The sequence below is a fragment of the Lepidochelys kempii genome, chromosome 1 (assembly GCF_965140285.1).
Source record: "Lepidochelys kempii isolate rLepKem1 chromosome 1, rLepKem1.hap1, whole genome shotgun sequence".
NCBI classification, from domain to species: Eukaryota; Metazoa; Chordata; order Testudines; family Cheloniidae; genus Lepidochelys; species Lepidochelys kempii.
This window is the reverse complement of record NC_136380.1, coordinates 247,809,423-247,827,170: the sequence shown is the minus strand read 5'-3', so window position 1 is coordinate 247,827,170 and position 17,748 is coordinate 247,809,423. Positions and strand designations below refer to the sequence as shown.

General features: G+C 44.1%; 1 protein-coding gene across 3 annotated transcripts in view; it reads left to right on the top strand.

Moving 5' to 3' along the window:
* Window positions 1–14,231, top strand: part of PTN (pleiotrophin) — a 116,891-nt gene extending 102,660 nt beyond the window's left edge. For all 3 annotated transcript variants that reach the window (XM_073322129.2, XM_073322148.2, XM_073322138.2), the window contains one exon: window positions 8,087–14,231. In XM_073322129.2, the coding sequence (XP_073178230.1) occupies window positions 8,087–8,139 (53 nt within the window). In that variant the 3' untranslated portion in view covers window positions 8,140–14,231. The remainder of the gene's footprint in view (window positions 1–8,086) is intronic.
* Window positions 14,232–17,748: the final 3,517 nt, after the last annotated feature.

Genomic DNA, 17,748 nt, shown 5'->3' with positions numbered 1-17,748 from the left:
CAGAGCATTTTGGTTCAAATACGTGTTTGACTCCTTGTGGCTTATGTTCCTGGGACAGGAAATCTCATTAAAACATTGCCTTTCTCACAGGATCATAGCACTGAGCACTGAATCCATGCTGAATGCAGGAAATGCAGAGGTGCACAAAAACTAAAATGGAGTAAATGGACTTTTTAGTTCCTCCAAGTTTCAGTTCAGGTTTGACTCCCACTTTAGATAAAAAGATGTTCAAAGTGCTCCTTTTTTTAATTTGAAACCTATACCATGATGCTCTTATATAGTTTCAATATGATGAAAGGGCAATTTTCTGGGAAAAAATGCCTATGACTGAAATTATGATGATGATGATGATGTATTTATTATTTATTTAATCATGTTTATTATGGTAGTGCCTAAGGACCAACTGAGAATGGGGCCCCACTGTGCTAAGTGCTATACATACAAGAATAGTAGAAAGTCCCTGCCCCAAACAGCATAAAGTGTACATAGAAAAGACAGACACAGATAAGAGGGAAAGAGAGATTTTTGTCAGTTAGCCATGTTTGTCAAACTGTATTTAGGTCTGAAAAAGGTTATTTTCACCAGTTCAAAAAGATTTCCATGTTTTATTGCATTCTGCTGAGTAAAAAGTGGCTTATTCTTAAAGATTCAGACATGCATAGAGAGAGTGTTGCTATCAAATGATGGTGGTTTCTAAATAAGGGACTGAGCCTGCTGCCAGTGAAATCAATGGAATGTTTGTCACTGGCCCCTGTGGGAACAGGATCAGACCCATGGTGGCTCTGTTCTAATCAAAGACAGTTCCTGAGCCTGCAACCCTTACTGAAGTGAATACTCCTTATGCATGGGACTACTCTGATGAGTAAGGACTGCTGGTGTGATTAATGGTTGCAGGATTAAATCCATATACAGCCATACAATTCGCTCTTTCTGAGGTGTATTTGTATGCAATGCAATGATAGGCTATTTCTTTATTTGGAGGAAATGCTTTGGGTTCCAGCAAGTGGCTATTTCACTGTGAAGCACACTTGATTGCCATTCTGTGTCTGTATTACCAATTGTCGTGAATTCTGTCGTTGCATGTATACTGCCTCGTATTCTGGTTTCTACTTGGGTTGGGGCATTGACATATTATTGTGGTTTCCAGCTGGACAGGGGTATTGGGAAGTATTTCAGAAGTGATTGGGGGGAAGAGGGAAAACATAGTGTCAAGTTTTAGGTACACACTTTTTGCTAAACATCCAGACAAAATGTTAATAACTAGAGCTGTGTGAATAACTGATATTTTGGGTTTGCTGCCTGTACCGAAAAAAAAATTGGTTTGAGTTGAACCAAAACAATTTTTTCTTTAATTTTTCAGTGTACTGAACAATTGAAAAGATAAATAATTTTGAATGGAATTAAATGTTTCATTGTCCCCAAAATGTTTCATTTTCAAGCTTTTAAAAACTAATATTTTTTTAAAAATAAAATTGAAGTAAATTTCCAAATGAAAGTTGTTTTGATTTAAAAAAAAAAAAAAGGAAAGGTTTTATTTTGAAAATGTCGACACAAAATATGTCCAGGGGGAATAATAAGTTTTTTTAACTGAAACTGTTTTGGTTGACTCGAATTTGTATTTTGCATTGAAAAAAAAATTAGTTTGAAAATTTTTGCTGAGGTCTGTTAAATCCACTTTAGTTGGATTTAGTTAAAATAGTTGGGGCCATACCTGGCCCACCCTTTGGTTCCTTTCTGCTGCTCCAGTGAAGCAAGGAGACTGCAAAGTGGACCTAACAGGGCAGCTAAGGGTTCCTCTGATAAGAGAGAATCCCCATCTGGCATAGAGATGGTGTAACAGTCTTTGTACTCCCTCCGCTGGCTCCCCAGCATAGTGTATGTGTTGGGGCAGAGCCAGAGGGAGAGGGCAGGTCTGGGCTACTGATACATTCCAGCAAACCCCAGTCAGATTAATAGCTCCTATGGGAGACCATAGATGTGGCAAACAGCCCCCTCTGCCATTTTGTGTGCTGAGTACAGTTTGACTGAACTCGAGAATCAAGCCCTTTATTTGTTAACTTTTACCTTACTGATGCCATTGACTTCTTTAGTGGGGCTCCTCCTGCATTGCAGTGAGCGGTGTCTGAGGTGCCTTTAAGTGAATGCTGCAGCGGGTAAATTCAAGTTAGAATTACATGTGAGTGGGTAGGCACCTGCCTCTCATCTGTTCATAGCTCCTCATAACAGCTCTGGTGATTATAACTAACACATGTCAGGTGCAAACACATTCCCCATGGCCAGCGCACAGCTGATGTGCAGAGTCTGTGACTTCCTCTTTGCAAATATGGCATTCATTCAGTGGAAAAGCTGCAGGAGCCTGCTGCTCACGCAGAGCACTTGCAGAGCTGGCAGTGTTTTAGTTTCAACCAAAACTGCCTCCCCTGGCATCTCCTGATTCAGTGCTGCGCAGCCGAGAGAGAGCGAGAGCAGGGATGGTTAGCATTGGCAACAGCAGTGCAGTGCCTCTTCCATCCCAAAGGCTCATTATCACTGGAGACAGCTTGACCAATTACTGCAGAAGGCAGGCTGAGACCACATTAAAAAGCCTAATAGGAAATGTGGTCCCCACCTAATGTTCTGAAGTTAAGGTCTTGCGTCCAATCTGTGATAAGGTGAATCAGACCCAGACGGCTTCTCATGCCTGGGATAGGAACATGAAAAAGTGGCTTATCAGATACTGGGTATCCAATGGATCTTTCCCTCGCTTCCCCTTGTTCAGCAGATATGGGGGAATGAGACTGTAGAGGGTTCAGCTAATTTGCCAGTGCCCTGTGAGCCAGTCAGGGCTTCCTGACAAGGGGTCAGCTCTGGTACGACTAGCATTGTGACCCTTCAGTCACATCAGACTGCCACAGGCAGGAAACTAGCGCAGGGCTGAGTGAGCAAGGTGGCATGGGTTCCTGTGCGGCCCCAGAAGCTGACTTGCTATTGTACAATACAAGTTACTTTTCGAGTGTGGAATTAGGAGGAAGATGGAAATGAGAGCCACACAGCTGCAGAGCTGTGGGTTGAACAGTGGTCAAAGATGAATAAAATACAATTCAAAGCAGCTTCCCAACTTGTTAACTGTGGAGATGCTACAATCTATAATCTCTGCAATAAGGAGAGGAGCGTAGCAGTTGTTACTAGACATGAGTAGTGGTAACCAGCAGGGTCTGAATACACAAACCAACGTTTTCAAACCTGACTGCCTAAAATTAGACTCCTAAATCCATGGTTAGGCAGCTGGGCCTAAGGCCTTTCAAATGAGCCTAAGGCCTGGTCTATGTACCAGTATAACATTCAATTAGGGGTGTGATTTTTTGTTTTTAACTGATACGTTTATACCAGTACAACTCCCAGCGTGGACAGTTGTATTGACAGAAAGGTGCAATACATTGGCATAGTCTTTCCCCTTCTCATGTGAGAATAAGGGCTCGTCTACACTTACAATGCCACAGTGGTGCTGCTGTAGTGCTTCAGAGAAGATGCTACCTATGCCGATGGGGTAGGTAATCCACTTCCCCAAGAGGTAGTAGCAGGTCAACGGAAGAATCTGTGGACAAGTAACTCACCCTCTTCCATCTCCAATGCTTTTAGCAAATTTTAGTTGAAGTCTGCATTATTTTCTTCTGCTACCTCTGAGTCTGAGTAGATTTTACAAATTCCACAGCTTGTCTAATTGAGGGGGAGTAGCTGTTACTTTGCTCTAGTGGAAGGGGAGAGAGAGAGAGAGACTGGTCTCTTCAGAGTGCCCTTTGTATCATTCAGGAGGGTCAGTAACACTATGCCCCATCTTTACCAATTACTGCTCAGGGCTGGTGTACACTGAACACATGCATTGTCATAACTATGTTTCTCAGGGGAGTGAAAAATCCACACCCCTATGAGATGTAGCTGTGCCGACCCAACCTCCGGTGTAGACAGCACTAGGTCGATGGAAGAATTCTTTACCTACCACCTCTCAGGGAGGTGGATTAACAAGGCTGACGGGAGAATTCCTCCCATCACTGTAGGTAATGTCTACACTGAAGTGCGGCTGCAGCTATGCTGCTGTGGCGGTTTAAGTGAAGACGTACTCTTCGAGTTAGGCCTGGTTGACACTAGAAAATTAGGTTGGTTTAACTACATCCGTCAGGGTATGAAAAATCCACATCCCTGAGCAGCATATCAACCTAATCCCTCCTGTCAGCATAGGTAGTGTCTACACCAGAGGGGCTCAAACTCAATCTACCTTAGGGCCAGGGCCAGTCCTCAAATCCTCCCAACAGGCCAATAATGTGACTGAAAATGGCATTCAGAAAAGAAAATGTTTATATTGTAATTTTTTATTTCAAATTTCTCAGAAATAATAAAACTGTCCTACATTTTTATACAATTCTTCACCCGCCAGAGAGTCTTAATGTTTGCCAGACACCTGGCAACGCGTCAGTTCTGTCAGTTTGTTGATGTTTGGCCTCAGTGACTGAGCAGTTGAATGCTTCAGCATTGCAGCAAGGTGGGCATCAGAGACTTGTGTTCGGTATTTTGACTTGTTTATATTCACTGTGGGAAAAAGTCATGCTGCCTCCATGGCTGACTCTGCCCAGCAGCTAATGATGCTGCCTCCATGGCTGACTCTGCCAGGCGACTACTGATGATATCGCTGTCCTCTCCCCCAGCCAATGGGAGCTGCAGAGGGCAGCGCCTGCCGCAGACGTTGCCGGCAGCGAGGCTGCATGCGTCTCTCCTCCGCGGGCCGCAGCGGGGAGGTTCTTGGCCGCAGATGGCCCGCGGGCCGGGACTTTGAGACCCCCGGTCTACACTGAAGCCCTGTGGCTGCACTGCACTGCAGTGTTTTTCGTGTAGACAAGCCCTTACTTAGCACATTCTGTGGGTGGCAAGGGAGATGAAGTGAAAAATGGATGCTGGAGCTCTGGGGATTTCATGGTCTTCTATCCTTTCCTGAGGTTGGTGCCCCCTTTTGCTTCAGTAACCAAGAAATAGGAGAGAGGTTCCCCCTGTGATCTTTCTGCTCAAGATACTCAGAGCCAGATCCTAAGCTGGTGTAAAACAGGGTAGCTTCAGTGGAACTATGCAGATTTACCTGAGCGGATGAGTCCCAGATCATCAAGTTGAATGATCCAATCAGAGTAAAAAGTCATACCCAGCCATCTGACTCAGGACTCTCAAGTGCTAGTGAAGAACACTAACCAAATGCCCACCTGGCAAACTCCTGGCTTGGAGGCTGCCTTTTGGCCTGTGATTTCAATACGGATTTTTCCTATAAAGGGAAGAAGTGATGGTGCGATTTGATGGAGAGTGATGCCTAGTGGTTAAAGCAGGGTCGGACAGCTAGGACTCTTGAGTTGTGTTCCCAGTTCTGCCAGCACTTGCTGTGTGGTCCTGGGCAAGAAGCTTAACTGTGCTATGCCTCAGTTTCTTCATATGTATACTGGTATAAATATATACGGTATTGTATTTCACAGTGGCATTGTGAGGATTAAGTAATATTTGTAGAGAGGTTTGTGATCCACCAATGAAAAATGACATACAAGAGTAGTCCAAGTGTCATGCTGTCTGGAGTGACTCATGACCAAGAGTGCCAACCTCAGGGCAGACTGTCAAAAAACAGGGCAGACACCCCACACTGGCTGTATGTTCTATAATTAGATTTCACCAATGCAGAAACAAATGTGAACTCCCAAAGTACTATAATAGTTTTATAACTATTAACTAGGGTCACAGACAGTCCCCTAAGACACTCCAGTCCAGGGGCGGGTAAACTTTTTGGCCTGAGGGCTGCACTGGGTTTCTGAAATTGTATGGAGGGCCAGTTAGGGGAGGCTGTGCCCCTAGCCCCATCTGACCCCTCCCCCCGCTTCTCGCCCCCTGACGGCTCCCCCGGGACTCCTGCCCCATCCATGCCCCCTGCTCTCTGTCCCCTGACTGCCCCAGGACCTCCCGCTCCTAACTGCCCCCCGCTGCCCCATCCAACCCCCCTTCTCCTTCCTGACTGCTGCCCCATCCAACCACCCCTTCTCCCTGGACCCCCTGCCCCTAACTGCCCCCCACCACCCCCTCCAACCACCGTCTCCTTCCTGACTGCGCCCCCCCCCCGGGACCCCTGCTCCATCCAACCACCCCTTCTCCCTGACAGCCCCCAGACCCCCCCACCCCTAACTGCCCCCCACTGCCCCATCCAACTCCCCCTCTCCTTCCTTACTGCCCCCCTGGGACCCCTGCCCTCATTCAACCACCCTGTTCCCCGCCCGCTGACTGCCCTGACCTCTATCCACACCCCCGGCCCCTGACCACCCCCTGAACTCCCCTGCCCTCTATCCAACTCTCCCTGCCCCCTGACCGCGCTGCCTGGAGCGCCGGTGGCTGGCAGCGCTACAGCCATGCTGCCCAGAGCACCAGGACAGGCAGCCGTGCCATGCAGCGCAGAGCACTGGGTCCGACCGGGCTCTGCAACTGCGCTGCCCGAGGCGCTCGCAGCCCGGCTGCCCAGAGCATTGCGCCAGTGGCAAGGAACCAGTCACTTACCCTAGTTCAATTTGTACCTTAGATCTCATACCAAAGGCAATGCTGGTAGCCAATCCTGTAGTAAAATAACTAAAGGTTTATTAACTAGGAATAAGAAGTAAGAGAGTTCTTTACAGGACAGAGCAAGCAAGCATCTATACACAAATGAGTTTCAGTGTGTGATTCAAAAGGTGACAGAGCTGTAGTAATCTGCCCATTCAAAATGTCTTTCAGGACTAACCCATGCCAAGCAGCACGGGGATCTCTTTGCTTATGTTTAGGAATCTTTGCCCCTCCCGATCTAGACAGCATAAGAGAGATTCAGTTTCTCCTTGTCAGGGATTTTTATCCTCTCCACTCCAGAATCCAAACCTGATGGGATAAGTTCATGCACAGGTCTCTCCTTCCTGGAGAGAGTTAGGAAAGCAGTTAAGAGGGTCTCTCTCTGTCCTTTGATGCTCCACAATACCTCATTTGCCAACAATGGGCCATCTTGTGTGCTGGGTGAGCACTTTGCCTTAATTACTGCTTCTTTTCCTGTTTAGTGAGTTACACAATTACAGAGGTTTACAAGGCAAACACTTAGAACTTTATAGTATGGGCTGCAGCCATTGATCTTACTTATAACCACAGAGGTTATAAATGAGATCAATACATGCTGCATCCTACAAGCATTTTATAAAGTCTAAACACATTCTTAGTAACTTAACATCTCACATCTGTTTTGATAATGCTGACACACAGGTACGCAGAATTGGTTTCCAGCTATCCATTTGTATGTGTTCAGTAAGGCCTGGAGCCTTGTCATGAGCTGGCATCTGGTCTGCCAGCATCACACCATGCACTTCCCCTAACCCCCAAACTCCTCTTGTTCATAATCTTTTGCTAGGCTACACTATGAACTTGATTTATCTATAAAAGACCATGACACAGGAACCTTAAATTAAACTTATACTGTTGTTTCCTCACTCACCCAATGCTAGCCATGTACTACTCCATACCCCTTGGCGACAAAACTCTTGGTGACTACAGCCCAAGCCAACAGTGGATGCATTTTGTGTCTGAGCTTGGACTGGATTTTAAATGTGCACAGGTGCTGTTCTGAACAAAAAGGGAAGACACTGGCAGAACAGGGCCCAGAGAAGCGAGAGAGCTTTCTCACCACCCTCTGGAGTTGCTCTCACCTTCGGAGAAAGCCAAATGAAACAGAAAGGAAATGAGGGAGGTGTGGGAGTGCAAAGCTTTTCTCCAGCTCTCCACTGAGCCGTGACCAGGTTTCTCTAGTTGCTGCCTGCTGTTTTCTTATTTTCTAAGCAAGTCCCCAAGACAATGCCTTGCATGCCAAATGTAGTCATCCAATCAGATAGAAAAGGTTCTGTGCACACCCTGGTCCTTCCTTCTTTTTTATTTTTCTTCCCTGGCTCCGAAATAACAGCTCTTGTGTCTATAGAGAAGATAAGGGAAAAAAGCTTCTCTTACCTGCCTGAGCACTGGGTTAAGTGGTTTTTTTGTGTGTACTGTATTTAGCTATTAATATTTTTCATTGTTGTCATCTTGGCAGAACCCAAGAAGAAGAAAAAGGAAGGCAAGAAACAGGAGAAGATGCTGGATTAATAGAAGCCATGCTGGGCAGCAGGAGAAAGGGACATCATCAAGCATGATCAGTTAACAGTTTCATTTACATCTAGGCGATTTACCCTAAAATTATTTATAGCTTAATTGTACAATAGGAGGAAACACACACACACACACACCTTTTTAAAATTTTACTCTAGTATTTTTTAATGTATAACCCTAACAACATTTTAGAGGCCTGCAATAAAGAACTGTAATTTCATTCAGAAAATTATTACTACTGTATATTGAATAATGTAGGGTATTTTAAGGTATTTTTTCCCCTCAAGTCTTATTTTAGATGTTGATCCAGACAAATTACTCCATGCAGGCAGAGCCTTGAGCCTGTGGAAGTCAGTGGGGCAGTGTGTGGGAGCAGGAGTCTGCCTATATGCAGTAATGTGTAGGATTCAGGCCTTAGATCTGAAACAAACAGGACTTTGGGGGTGGAGGTGTGGGGGCTGAGGGAGTCTTTTAAAATTCTTGTCACAACTAGAGAACGGTGTGGAAACTGTCCGTTTGGGGTGGGTGGGAAGGTTTAGTATTTGCTGGCAAAAAGTAAGAGGGGGGGTGGGACAGTAAGTATTCAGATCAAAATACTACTGTTTAAAATCTCATTGTTTCTACCATTGGCACTTTATTGGCAGCAAGAATGGTGAAATCCTCTCTCTAGAAAGCTGAGGTTGGCAAAGTCCTCAATTTTCAGTGTGGCACTTGGCTGAAAAAGTGCTTGGGATAGTGAAACAACACCAAAACTCTCCTTTTGTTTTCATGAAACATTCAAGGTAACAGAGAAAAACGTTTCCCTCTCTTTACCTCAAATCCTGCAAAAATACCTTCACCCCTCCCTTCCCCAGCACGGGGATATCCTTTTCATGCAGTCTTGTTGGGAGCATTGGGTTTTTGCCTTACCCATCTCCCGTTGAGGTCAGTGGGAGCCTTTCTATTGATTTTAATTGGAACTGGTTGAGAAATAGTATTTTCAGCAGAAAAATTTGATATACATGATTTTTTTTAAAAAATGGTCATGGAATTTTTCAGATTTTTCCAGAAAACAAAAATGGAAAAAAAAATTGGTTTTTGAAACAGAATTTTTTTTTTCATTCACCCCCTTCCTCTCCCCTTTTCTTTTATCTTGTTAGAAAAAAGGGAAAGTGAAAACCAAGAAAGGTTTTGGTTTTTGTTAAAACTTGGAAAATTTCAGTCAAAATAAAATTTCATTTCAAAAGTATTTTGTGGGGAGGGGGGAATGTTGATTGAAAAAAAACTGACCAGCCCTCATTTTAATAGATATTGGATCTGTCCTTTTTTTGAGGGTACAGGAAGGCTGATCTTTTCTTATTTTAGTCCACTATTTCAATTGAGTGGGAGGCCCAGGGAAAAGGCCTCTGTTATATGAGCTAAAGTGCTACCCAACTGGCTCCTGGAAAGTCCCATAAAGGGCTACACTGGGGAGAAGGCTGGTTTTTCACTCAAGACAACATTTAGATTAGATTTGCAAAGGAGTTTAAGGAATTTCAGTGCCCAAATTCCACTGAATTTGCATTTGAAAATCCCAACCTTATAGTATCAAAAGGGATAGGATTTGGCTGCATAGGAAAGCAGGAATTTTTGCAGGGAAGTCCTATGCCCTGTGTTATGCAGGTCAAACTAGATTATCACAGTGGTCCCCTCTGGACTTAAAATATATGAATCAATGGGAACCTGCCAATGTCAGTGGTTTTGCACTGGGTGTAGGGGGGGGGTCCATCTGAACAGATCACGCTACAGGATTGGGGCATGGCTTGTAGAAATGGTGGAGCTTCCCTTCCTCACACTAACACACTAAAATCCCACCACCACCATATTAAATAAACTAGGCACACCCTCTTTGTGCTCCCCCTGGTTCTGGAATGGAAAGGATGCTTCAGGCTATGTCTTGCAAGGCAGAAGTTCTCAAACTGCTCTCCGGAGCCGTCCTTCATCCCCTGCGGCATGTAACAGTGAGAGACACGAGCAGTTGCTAGAAAGGAAGGTGGTTCTAGGAGGGAAGAGTTTCTTTCACTCGAAGGCTTGCCAACACACAGATGTGCACAGCTTACTAAGGCTTGGTTTACACTTAACACTTATACAAGCATAAGAATGTTGGCCAGGGATGTGAAAAAAACACACCCCTGGTTAGACATAGCTATGCCCACCACACCCCCAGTATAGATGCAGCTATGCTAACACAAGAGTGCTTCTGTGAGCATAGCTATGTTATATCAGGAGGTGGGGTTCTTATGTCGACGGGGTTCTCTTGGTCTACACTAGGGGGCTATAGTGATGTAGCTATACTGGCATAGGCTTTGTAGTGGAGACAGCCTAAAGATGTGATATTGTCTCAATATAGTGAAACTGGTGCAGCTTTGCATATGGATGCTCTTACATTGGTGTAGCTTGCCTCCATTAAATGAGGATCTGTCAGGAGTTGAGAATGCTGCAGATAGATGGCCTCATTCTCCTCTGATATACACTGGGCTAAAAGTTTTATAAAGAGGGCTTTAGGGGTTAGAAGTGGATGTAAGTGTCCCGCTTCAGGAATGATTTCCGTCTTCATTTGCTACAGCTATAATGTGGCCCTGAGGGAATGATAAATATCCCTAAAATAACATAACCTCCTATGGATACTCAAAACCAGTAGAGAGAGATGAAATGCCATGCTTTGGCTTGAGATGCATCTGAATGCAAAACCTGGATTCACCTACAAATTTGGGGACGTTGGGCTCTAGATTCAGATCCAGATTCTGTGGCTTGGGATGCTGTCTAGTTTTAACATTGCACCTGACAGAAACGCCCCATACCGAAAGGGAGGCCCCTGTTTGTAACATTAACACTGTATCACCCACCAATCAGGATCATCTAATGATGTGTGCCATTCCTTCCAGAGATACTCTTCAGGGGAGAGGGATGTTGCAATTTTGAGAACAATAAAAATCAGCAATCTGAAGCAGCAGCTTGCTTGGGCTCCTGGTTCAAAATAGCTAGGTGCCAACTCAGAAATCATTTTATTAACATCATTGCAGTCCACTTCTCATGTCTCTTTCTCTCTGTGGAGCAGGATTGACGTGGGAATTGGGTAGAAGTTCTGCTTCTGTGCTTTCTTTGAATTGTGCATTAACTGCAACTAAATGAATATGGAGCATCACTAAAAGCACAAGTGACATGCCTGGGAAATGAAGTCCCTCTGAGCTGACCATTAGCAAGGAATATAAAAAGAAAGGAGTAATATGATCATCTTCATAGCTACAAGAACTCAAGTGGTGTTGATGCTGATAAGACAACTCGTAACATATTTCCCTCACCTTGGTGCATAGCTGTTCCTTCATCGTTTGGCCTCAGGTGATAGGGAATTCAAATAAAGCATTGTGCATTAATTGATAATGATCCAGGGGAGAATGAAAACAGCCACCTAACGTGCAATATCGCAACACTAACCAGGCTCTTAGCCTGAGTGTGGGCATGATAATACTTCCAGTTTGTGTAGGGGAATTCCTTCGAGAACTATCAGATTACTTTGTGATTGTTATTAGGATTAAAAGCTTTGGGGTGAAAGCAGCTGTTCCCTTGTTCTGCAAATCCGGACTATCTCTGTGTGTCAGTATATCACATGGTTTGTGTCTTCTGAACTGAAGTGCTGCTGACATTGCTCTGCATCGATATCAATTTATGTAAGCCTGCCAAGTCTTTTTTAGTGAAATATTTGATGAGACCTGGCATTTCAACACAAACTTCCCAGAGCTGTCCACAGTGGAGAAAAAGACGGAGAAGGGGAATCTCCCTTTCCATTCTTTAAGCCCTGCAAGGGGGCATCTCCTGTGAACCTGGAATAGTTTTCCAGGGGTTATTCTTTCAAAAGGAGGATTCCCCCACTAAATTCTGACAGAGTTGGAGGGGTTCCCTTTGAGCTCCTCTCAGACTTCTGAAGGCATTGCTGGATGAAGCAAATGGTGGTTGGAGGTTTGAACCTGCAATAGCATTTTTGGCCAGGGGTGGGGGGATGGGGAGGGGAGGAAGAGCTCTTGTTGAGAGCAATCCAAAGGTCACCTCTGAATGCAGCCACAAGCCTACCACTTCCTGCCCCAGAAATCTCTGGTTCTCCCTACTTGGTCCCTTCATCCCACAGCAGCACCAGCAAGCCACTGCACTCAAAAATCTCTGTTTCTTCCTGGCACACACAATTATGGGCTACGGTGGATCATTGGATGCTTTTTTGCCCATTTTATGAGTCCTGCACAAAATTAAGTTGAGAATTAATGGGATCCCTGGAATTAGGAAGACGCTGTCCAAATTACATGGGAAGATGGGCTTCTTGGTGAAGTCCTTTCCTCACAAGTCTTCTCTAGCTGGGGGCTTTCTGGTAGTGTGGAACACATCATTGCAATGGAAAACTAGGGACTCCAATGTAACGGAGAAACACTTCAAACCCACAAGGCCCCTTTTTCAAGGTAAGCTGGGAAAACAGTGGAGATTACCCTGACAGCTTTGGTGGGGTTAAGGATGACGGGGTAGAACTTAAGGGGTGCTCAGAAACTGTTTGAGGAAGTTATGGCTTGCAGAAATAAACCCTTACTCATTCATTACTTTTTAGCACTGATGTTTTCCTTTGTCTATAGAACTCCTTAAAGTCAAAAGAAGCCCTTAGTCCAGTTGGTTTCTTCCAGCCTTTGACTTCTTGAATGCTGAATGAGCCGCCTATGATGCAACTGTACCCACAGTCCTCTTATTAAATGTCTGATAAAGAGCTTCCTATTTTCAAAAGCAATTGCCCATATTCAGTCTTTGGTGAAGACCCAAGAGATGGGTTCCCCCAAAAAAAGCCAGTTCAAAAGGCCATTTATGGTTCTAAACAGGGCAAGAGATGTTTGCAGAGAGAAGGCTGCAGCTTTGAATTCCGTGAGGTAAAGGTAAGAGAATTTACAGCCTATGCTTCCTATTCATCCTTACCTTCCTGTAATTAATTATACAGCCTGAATCCCCTCATCCTAATCTGTCTGGCAACAAGAAACTATCTAGTTTCCCCCAGTGAATCGTTACATTTTCAGTGTGGTAATTATGTGATTCATTCAGACTTTCCCGGTTGGAAAAGGGAGGGTTGACCCTTCAGAGATTTTTTTTTTTCCGGTTATCGATGAGTCTTAACAGAAAAGCAGGATACTACTAATGCTCAGAGCTAGAAATTGGCTAAAATGAAGATGTCACTAAGCAGGCACAACACCTTTCTGGAACAACAATGCTTATAGAAACTACAAAGAGTGAATCCATGATCAAAATGTATCTGAAAAAGATTGTGGCACCAATCCAAAACAATAAAAATAGAAAGGGCCCTTTCCTTTGTGTAATAAATTACACCTGGCAAAGTGAGCACAATGACTACAAGCCAGCAGAGGATCATGGCCAGTGACTCTATCATTTTAGAGCCAAGAGCAGTCAAGCAGAGTGCAAAACATTCTTCAAAACAAAGGCTAAGATCTCTGTCTCAGAGTGATGTTCTCTTCTACCACCACCAAGTAAAGGGAAAACCATAGTTCCCTCCCACCCCCGCACCCTCACCCCCGACCCTCCTGCAACTTCCTAGGAGAGGGATTCATTAGAAGTGTTTGAACATAGGAACCGGGGGAGGGAGGGGGGAGAGAATGGTTTATGTTGCTGCAAATAAAATAAAATAAAACCCTCCCAATCCCTGTAGTTGTGTTAAAAATATAAAAGGGAATGAACATTAAAATAACAAATTACAGGCTGAATATTGCACTCAATGAATTTCTAATTATGTACATAAAACCTTACCTTATATGATGTCTTCTCATGGGTTCTTTTCTTTCTTTTTTTATTTGTATATTGATTTTGTAAGCTAGTTGTGTGTTATCTTTTTGATATTTTTTAAACTTGTATGAAAGCCATATATACACATTATAGGATGAAAGCATTAATTCTGTAACATTCCTTAATGGTTCCCTTAGCTTGACAGAATCATGGGAGGTCCTAGAGAATGTATATGTTTACCAATTGTATCAACATAATTTACTTGCTCTTCGTGGAGATGAAGATGTTAAATAAACTAATACACACAGGTACGGCGGTGTCATCATCTGCTTGTTGAAACAATAAGGGACTTTGAAAGTCTCCTGAAAGAATTCCAAAGATTTTTGGAGGGGGTGTTTGTCTTCCTTTGTGGTGTCAATTTGATATCAGCCTTGGGGTGTTGCACTTTTAATAACCCCTTTCTGTATAAACTCTTAGAACGAGTCTTTATTTGTAGGAAGAAGCCTGGCCAAGTAACAGAGATTGGCAGCTCCTCTCTAGTCATGTCATGGGCGTCTAGACTGAAGTCTGTCTTCTCAAAAGTCCTCCCACATTTCCCAGTCATGTAAAAGGGAAACACTTTATTAATAAACTCACTTAAACGTCCAGAACATAGATACAACACTGAGAGGTGGGAGAGGAGTTTGGAACCATCTTTCTCATGGTCTCAAATGAGAATATCGTGCAAGTCCTCAAGAATGGAATCTTCTCCTCAGTCCTTTTCTGTCATGTCTAATTGTTTTGGGGGAGGGGAGTGCTAGTCATGGGGAAAGTAACTGGGCATCAGAAAGGAGATCAGATATTTTCATTTCCGTTAAGGAACAAAGAAGAGGGGTAATAAAGTGATGATGGCCTATCTGTTCTTTCCACCTCCCTTCCCCTTTTCCCTTCTTAAGTCTTTCTCCTTTGTCCTCCTCCTCTTGCCTTTCCTATTCCCATTTTGTTTCCCTTCCCTACTGTTTTCTTAAATAATCAAATACATTGAATACTCCCCCACCAGCTCCTGGGTGGAAGTGGCAGTTCCATTCCCCACTGACCAGACAAGAGGTGTGTCTGGCAGTGCCAGTCCAAGCTGGTTGTTGACTGGATTGGTGATAGAGCTAGGAAAAGTAGATGGGCTTCTAGAATTGTTAGGATGACAATGAGCTACTATTGTAAGCTGTGAAATCTGCCATTGTATTCTTCAAATCGCTAAGGGGTTGGCAAGCCAAAGCCCACAAGGAAACCAGCTACCTACTCTTCTTTATTTATGCAACAATAATCTGCCTGGCTTACATTATAAGAGTGGGAGCAGAGAGGGAGTTATGGCAGCTTTAAGCTACCTTTGTGCTGCCTGTATTCTGGGGCTGTTCAGTGGTCTACCCAGGTGTAAGTTATAGCAGCCTCAGGGTGCTTTATCTTCTACTTTGATTCCTATTTCCCCCTATGCAGGGCACTCTTGTCCCACATCTGCCCGGCACCAAACATACCCACTATATCATATACATGACTGGCAGAGAGCCCTTATGGCACTTTTCAGAGTAACAGCCGTGTTAGTCTGTATTTGCAAAAAGAAAAGGAGTACTTGTGGCACCTTAGAGACTAACCAATTTATTTGAGAATAAGCTTTTGTGAGCTACAGCTCACGGCACTTATACACCAGTGAGATTTCCCCCCGGAGAGAAGAAATTCTCAGAGGGCTTTTATGAGACCCATTTATCCTCATAGAGTGGCATAAAGGGATCCTAGTGTAATATGAGAATCACGCTCTGTGCTTCTAACACCTCTTCTGACACTTATCTACATATCTCTAGAGGTTGCTATATACACCGTGTTAATTACATAGACCAATGAATACAGTAATACCTGGTAGTGAGTGGGAATAGAAGTCAAGTGGTACTTCTAGTCACAGGCTGTGGATGGTTTATGTGGTGCCTAATATAGGATAAAGTATCTTATGTAGGATAAAGTAAAGGTAATCAGAGCTCCTGCTTCACGGCAACAGCTGATTGCCACAGAGATGAGGAATGAATTCTCTCCCTTCCCTTCTCATGTACAACATTTCTCAGCTGACTAGTTACCAACGGGCGGAAAGGATGGACACCTTCTGAAGCCACAGTGAGAGGCAAGATACTTGACTAGATGGACCATAGGTCAGATCTAGCAGGGCAAGTTCTATATTCCATTTACAAAATCATGTTCACAGCATTCCTGGCTAAAAGTACAATCTTACTCAAGGATGTAGGCTACATCCTTGTAAAGTTACACTACACATAAAACTACCACTGGCCTTGTAAACTGTAGAACAGTCCCAATGCTGAATGACTGGCCTGCACCAAACAAAACGTAAGCTGTAAGGGGAGAGAGATTTGTTAAAAATCATAACACTGATGTAGTGTATAAGTTTAGAATTAATTAACAGAAAATAACTTGTGCATTGAGAAGAAAATACACACATGCATGCCCACCCCAAGTCTCTACAGATTCTCTAAAAGCCACCACGTTGTGTCGCTCTGTAATGAAGCTCGGTGGCCAAAGTGTCCTTGCCTTGAGGGATGAGCATGCTGCTTCTGTAGCCCTTGTTCTTTGCGATCTGGGACCAACAGAACAATATTTATTACTAAATATATTTCATAGGGTTTGGTGGGGAAAGAAGCATTCAGGGTTAAGGCCTATTAACATAGGAATATAGGAATTGCCAGACTGGCTCAGACCCACAGTCCAATATCCTGTCTGACAATGGCCAGCACCAGACGCTCCAGAGAAAGGTGCAAAAAACCCGCAGTCTATTTACCAGAGCAGTGAAAGAGCAAAGAAATGATCCCAGCTGCTCATCTGAGTATCTATATCCCTAAATGTTTTGGGTATTTCAGTCACTTCCAAGACATTCCTTTAATTTTTTTTGGTTTGCTGGCCATCCTGCAATATATATTTATAAAAGTTCGCTGCATTGTTCAAGCACTTAAGCCAAGTGTTAGGCTCTTAGGGCACTGTGATTAGGGTGGACAAATGCCACACTGGACCAAGGCTGTACTTGCTTGTCCCAAAGAAAGAGGCTAAAACTAGTCCATTCCCAACATCAGCCAGCAATAGCAAGTCCTGCAGCTGGCAGGAACAAAGACTGAGGCAGCAATCCCTAGTCCTGGGTGCCCTGGCAGAGAACGCTTGCATATGAGGCAGAGAGGATCTCAAGGGTGGACTGAACTGCAAGCAGTGAAATCTGAGGAGAAGGCTTGGACTGGCCCAAATGTTGTCTGATTATCCATCTGTCTGCTAATAAAGTCAAACTCTAGGAAGAGGGAAGAGGTTTTTTTGTTTACTTTACGCAGGTCATGTAGGCTGTGTCTCACGGCAGGTGGGAAAGTCACTTGCTCACAGGCACTATCCCAAAGGACATTTGCTTGGCCTCTAGTGTTCGTCTACCCCCAAAGAAAAGAAAATCCCATAATCTTTAAAGCGGGCACAATCCTGTCATTAAAATCGCTGTAGTCTTCTGAGCATATAGCATAATGGACAAGATTTGACACTAAATAGAAAAAGCGTCACAGAGTAATCAGTGTGAGAATATCTCTAATCCCTGTGGGGGTCCTCAGAAATATGGCAGAGATTACAGGAGCGGCTCTTTAGGCATTTGCCTTCAACACAATTTATTTGCTCTTTGTGATTAGACCACCCCCCAATGGCCCAAAGATCAGAGACCTACAAAGAACGCTTACAGAAATCTCTGTGGCTCCCTCATCTGCCTAACCTGCACTAGGTGGTAAATGCCCAGTCCAGAGGATCTGGCCCAGAATCCTTATTCTGAGATAT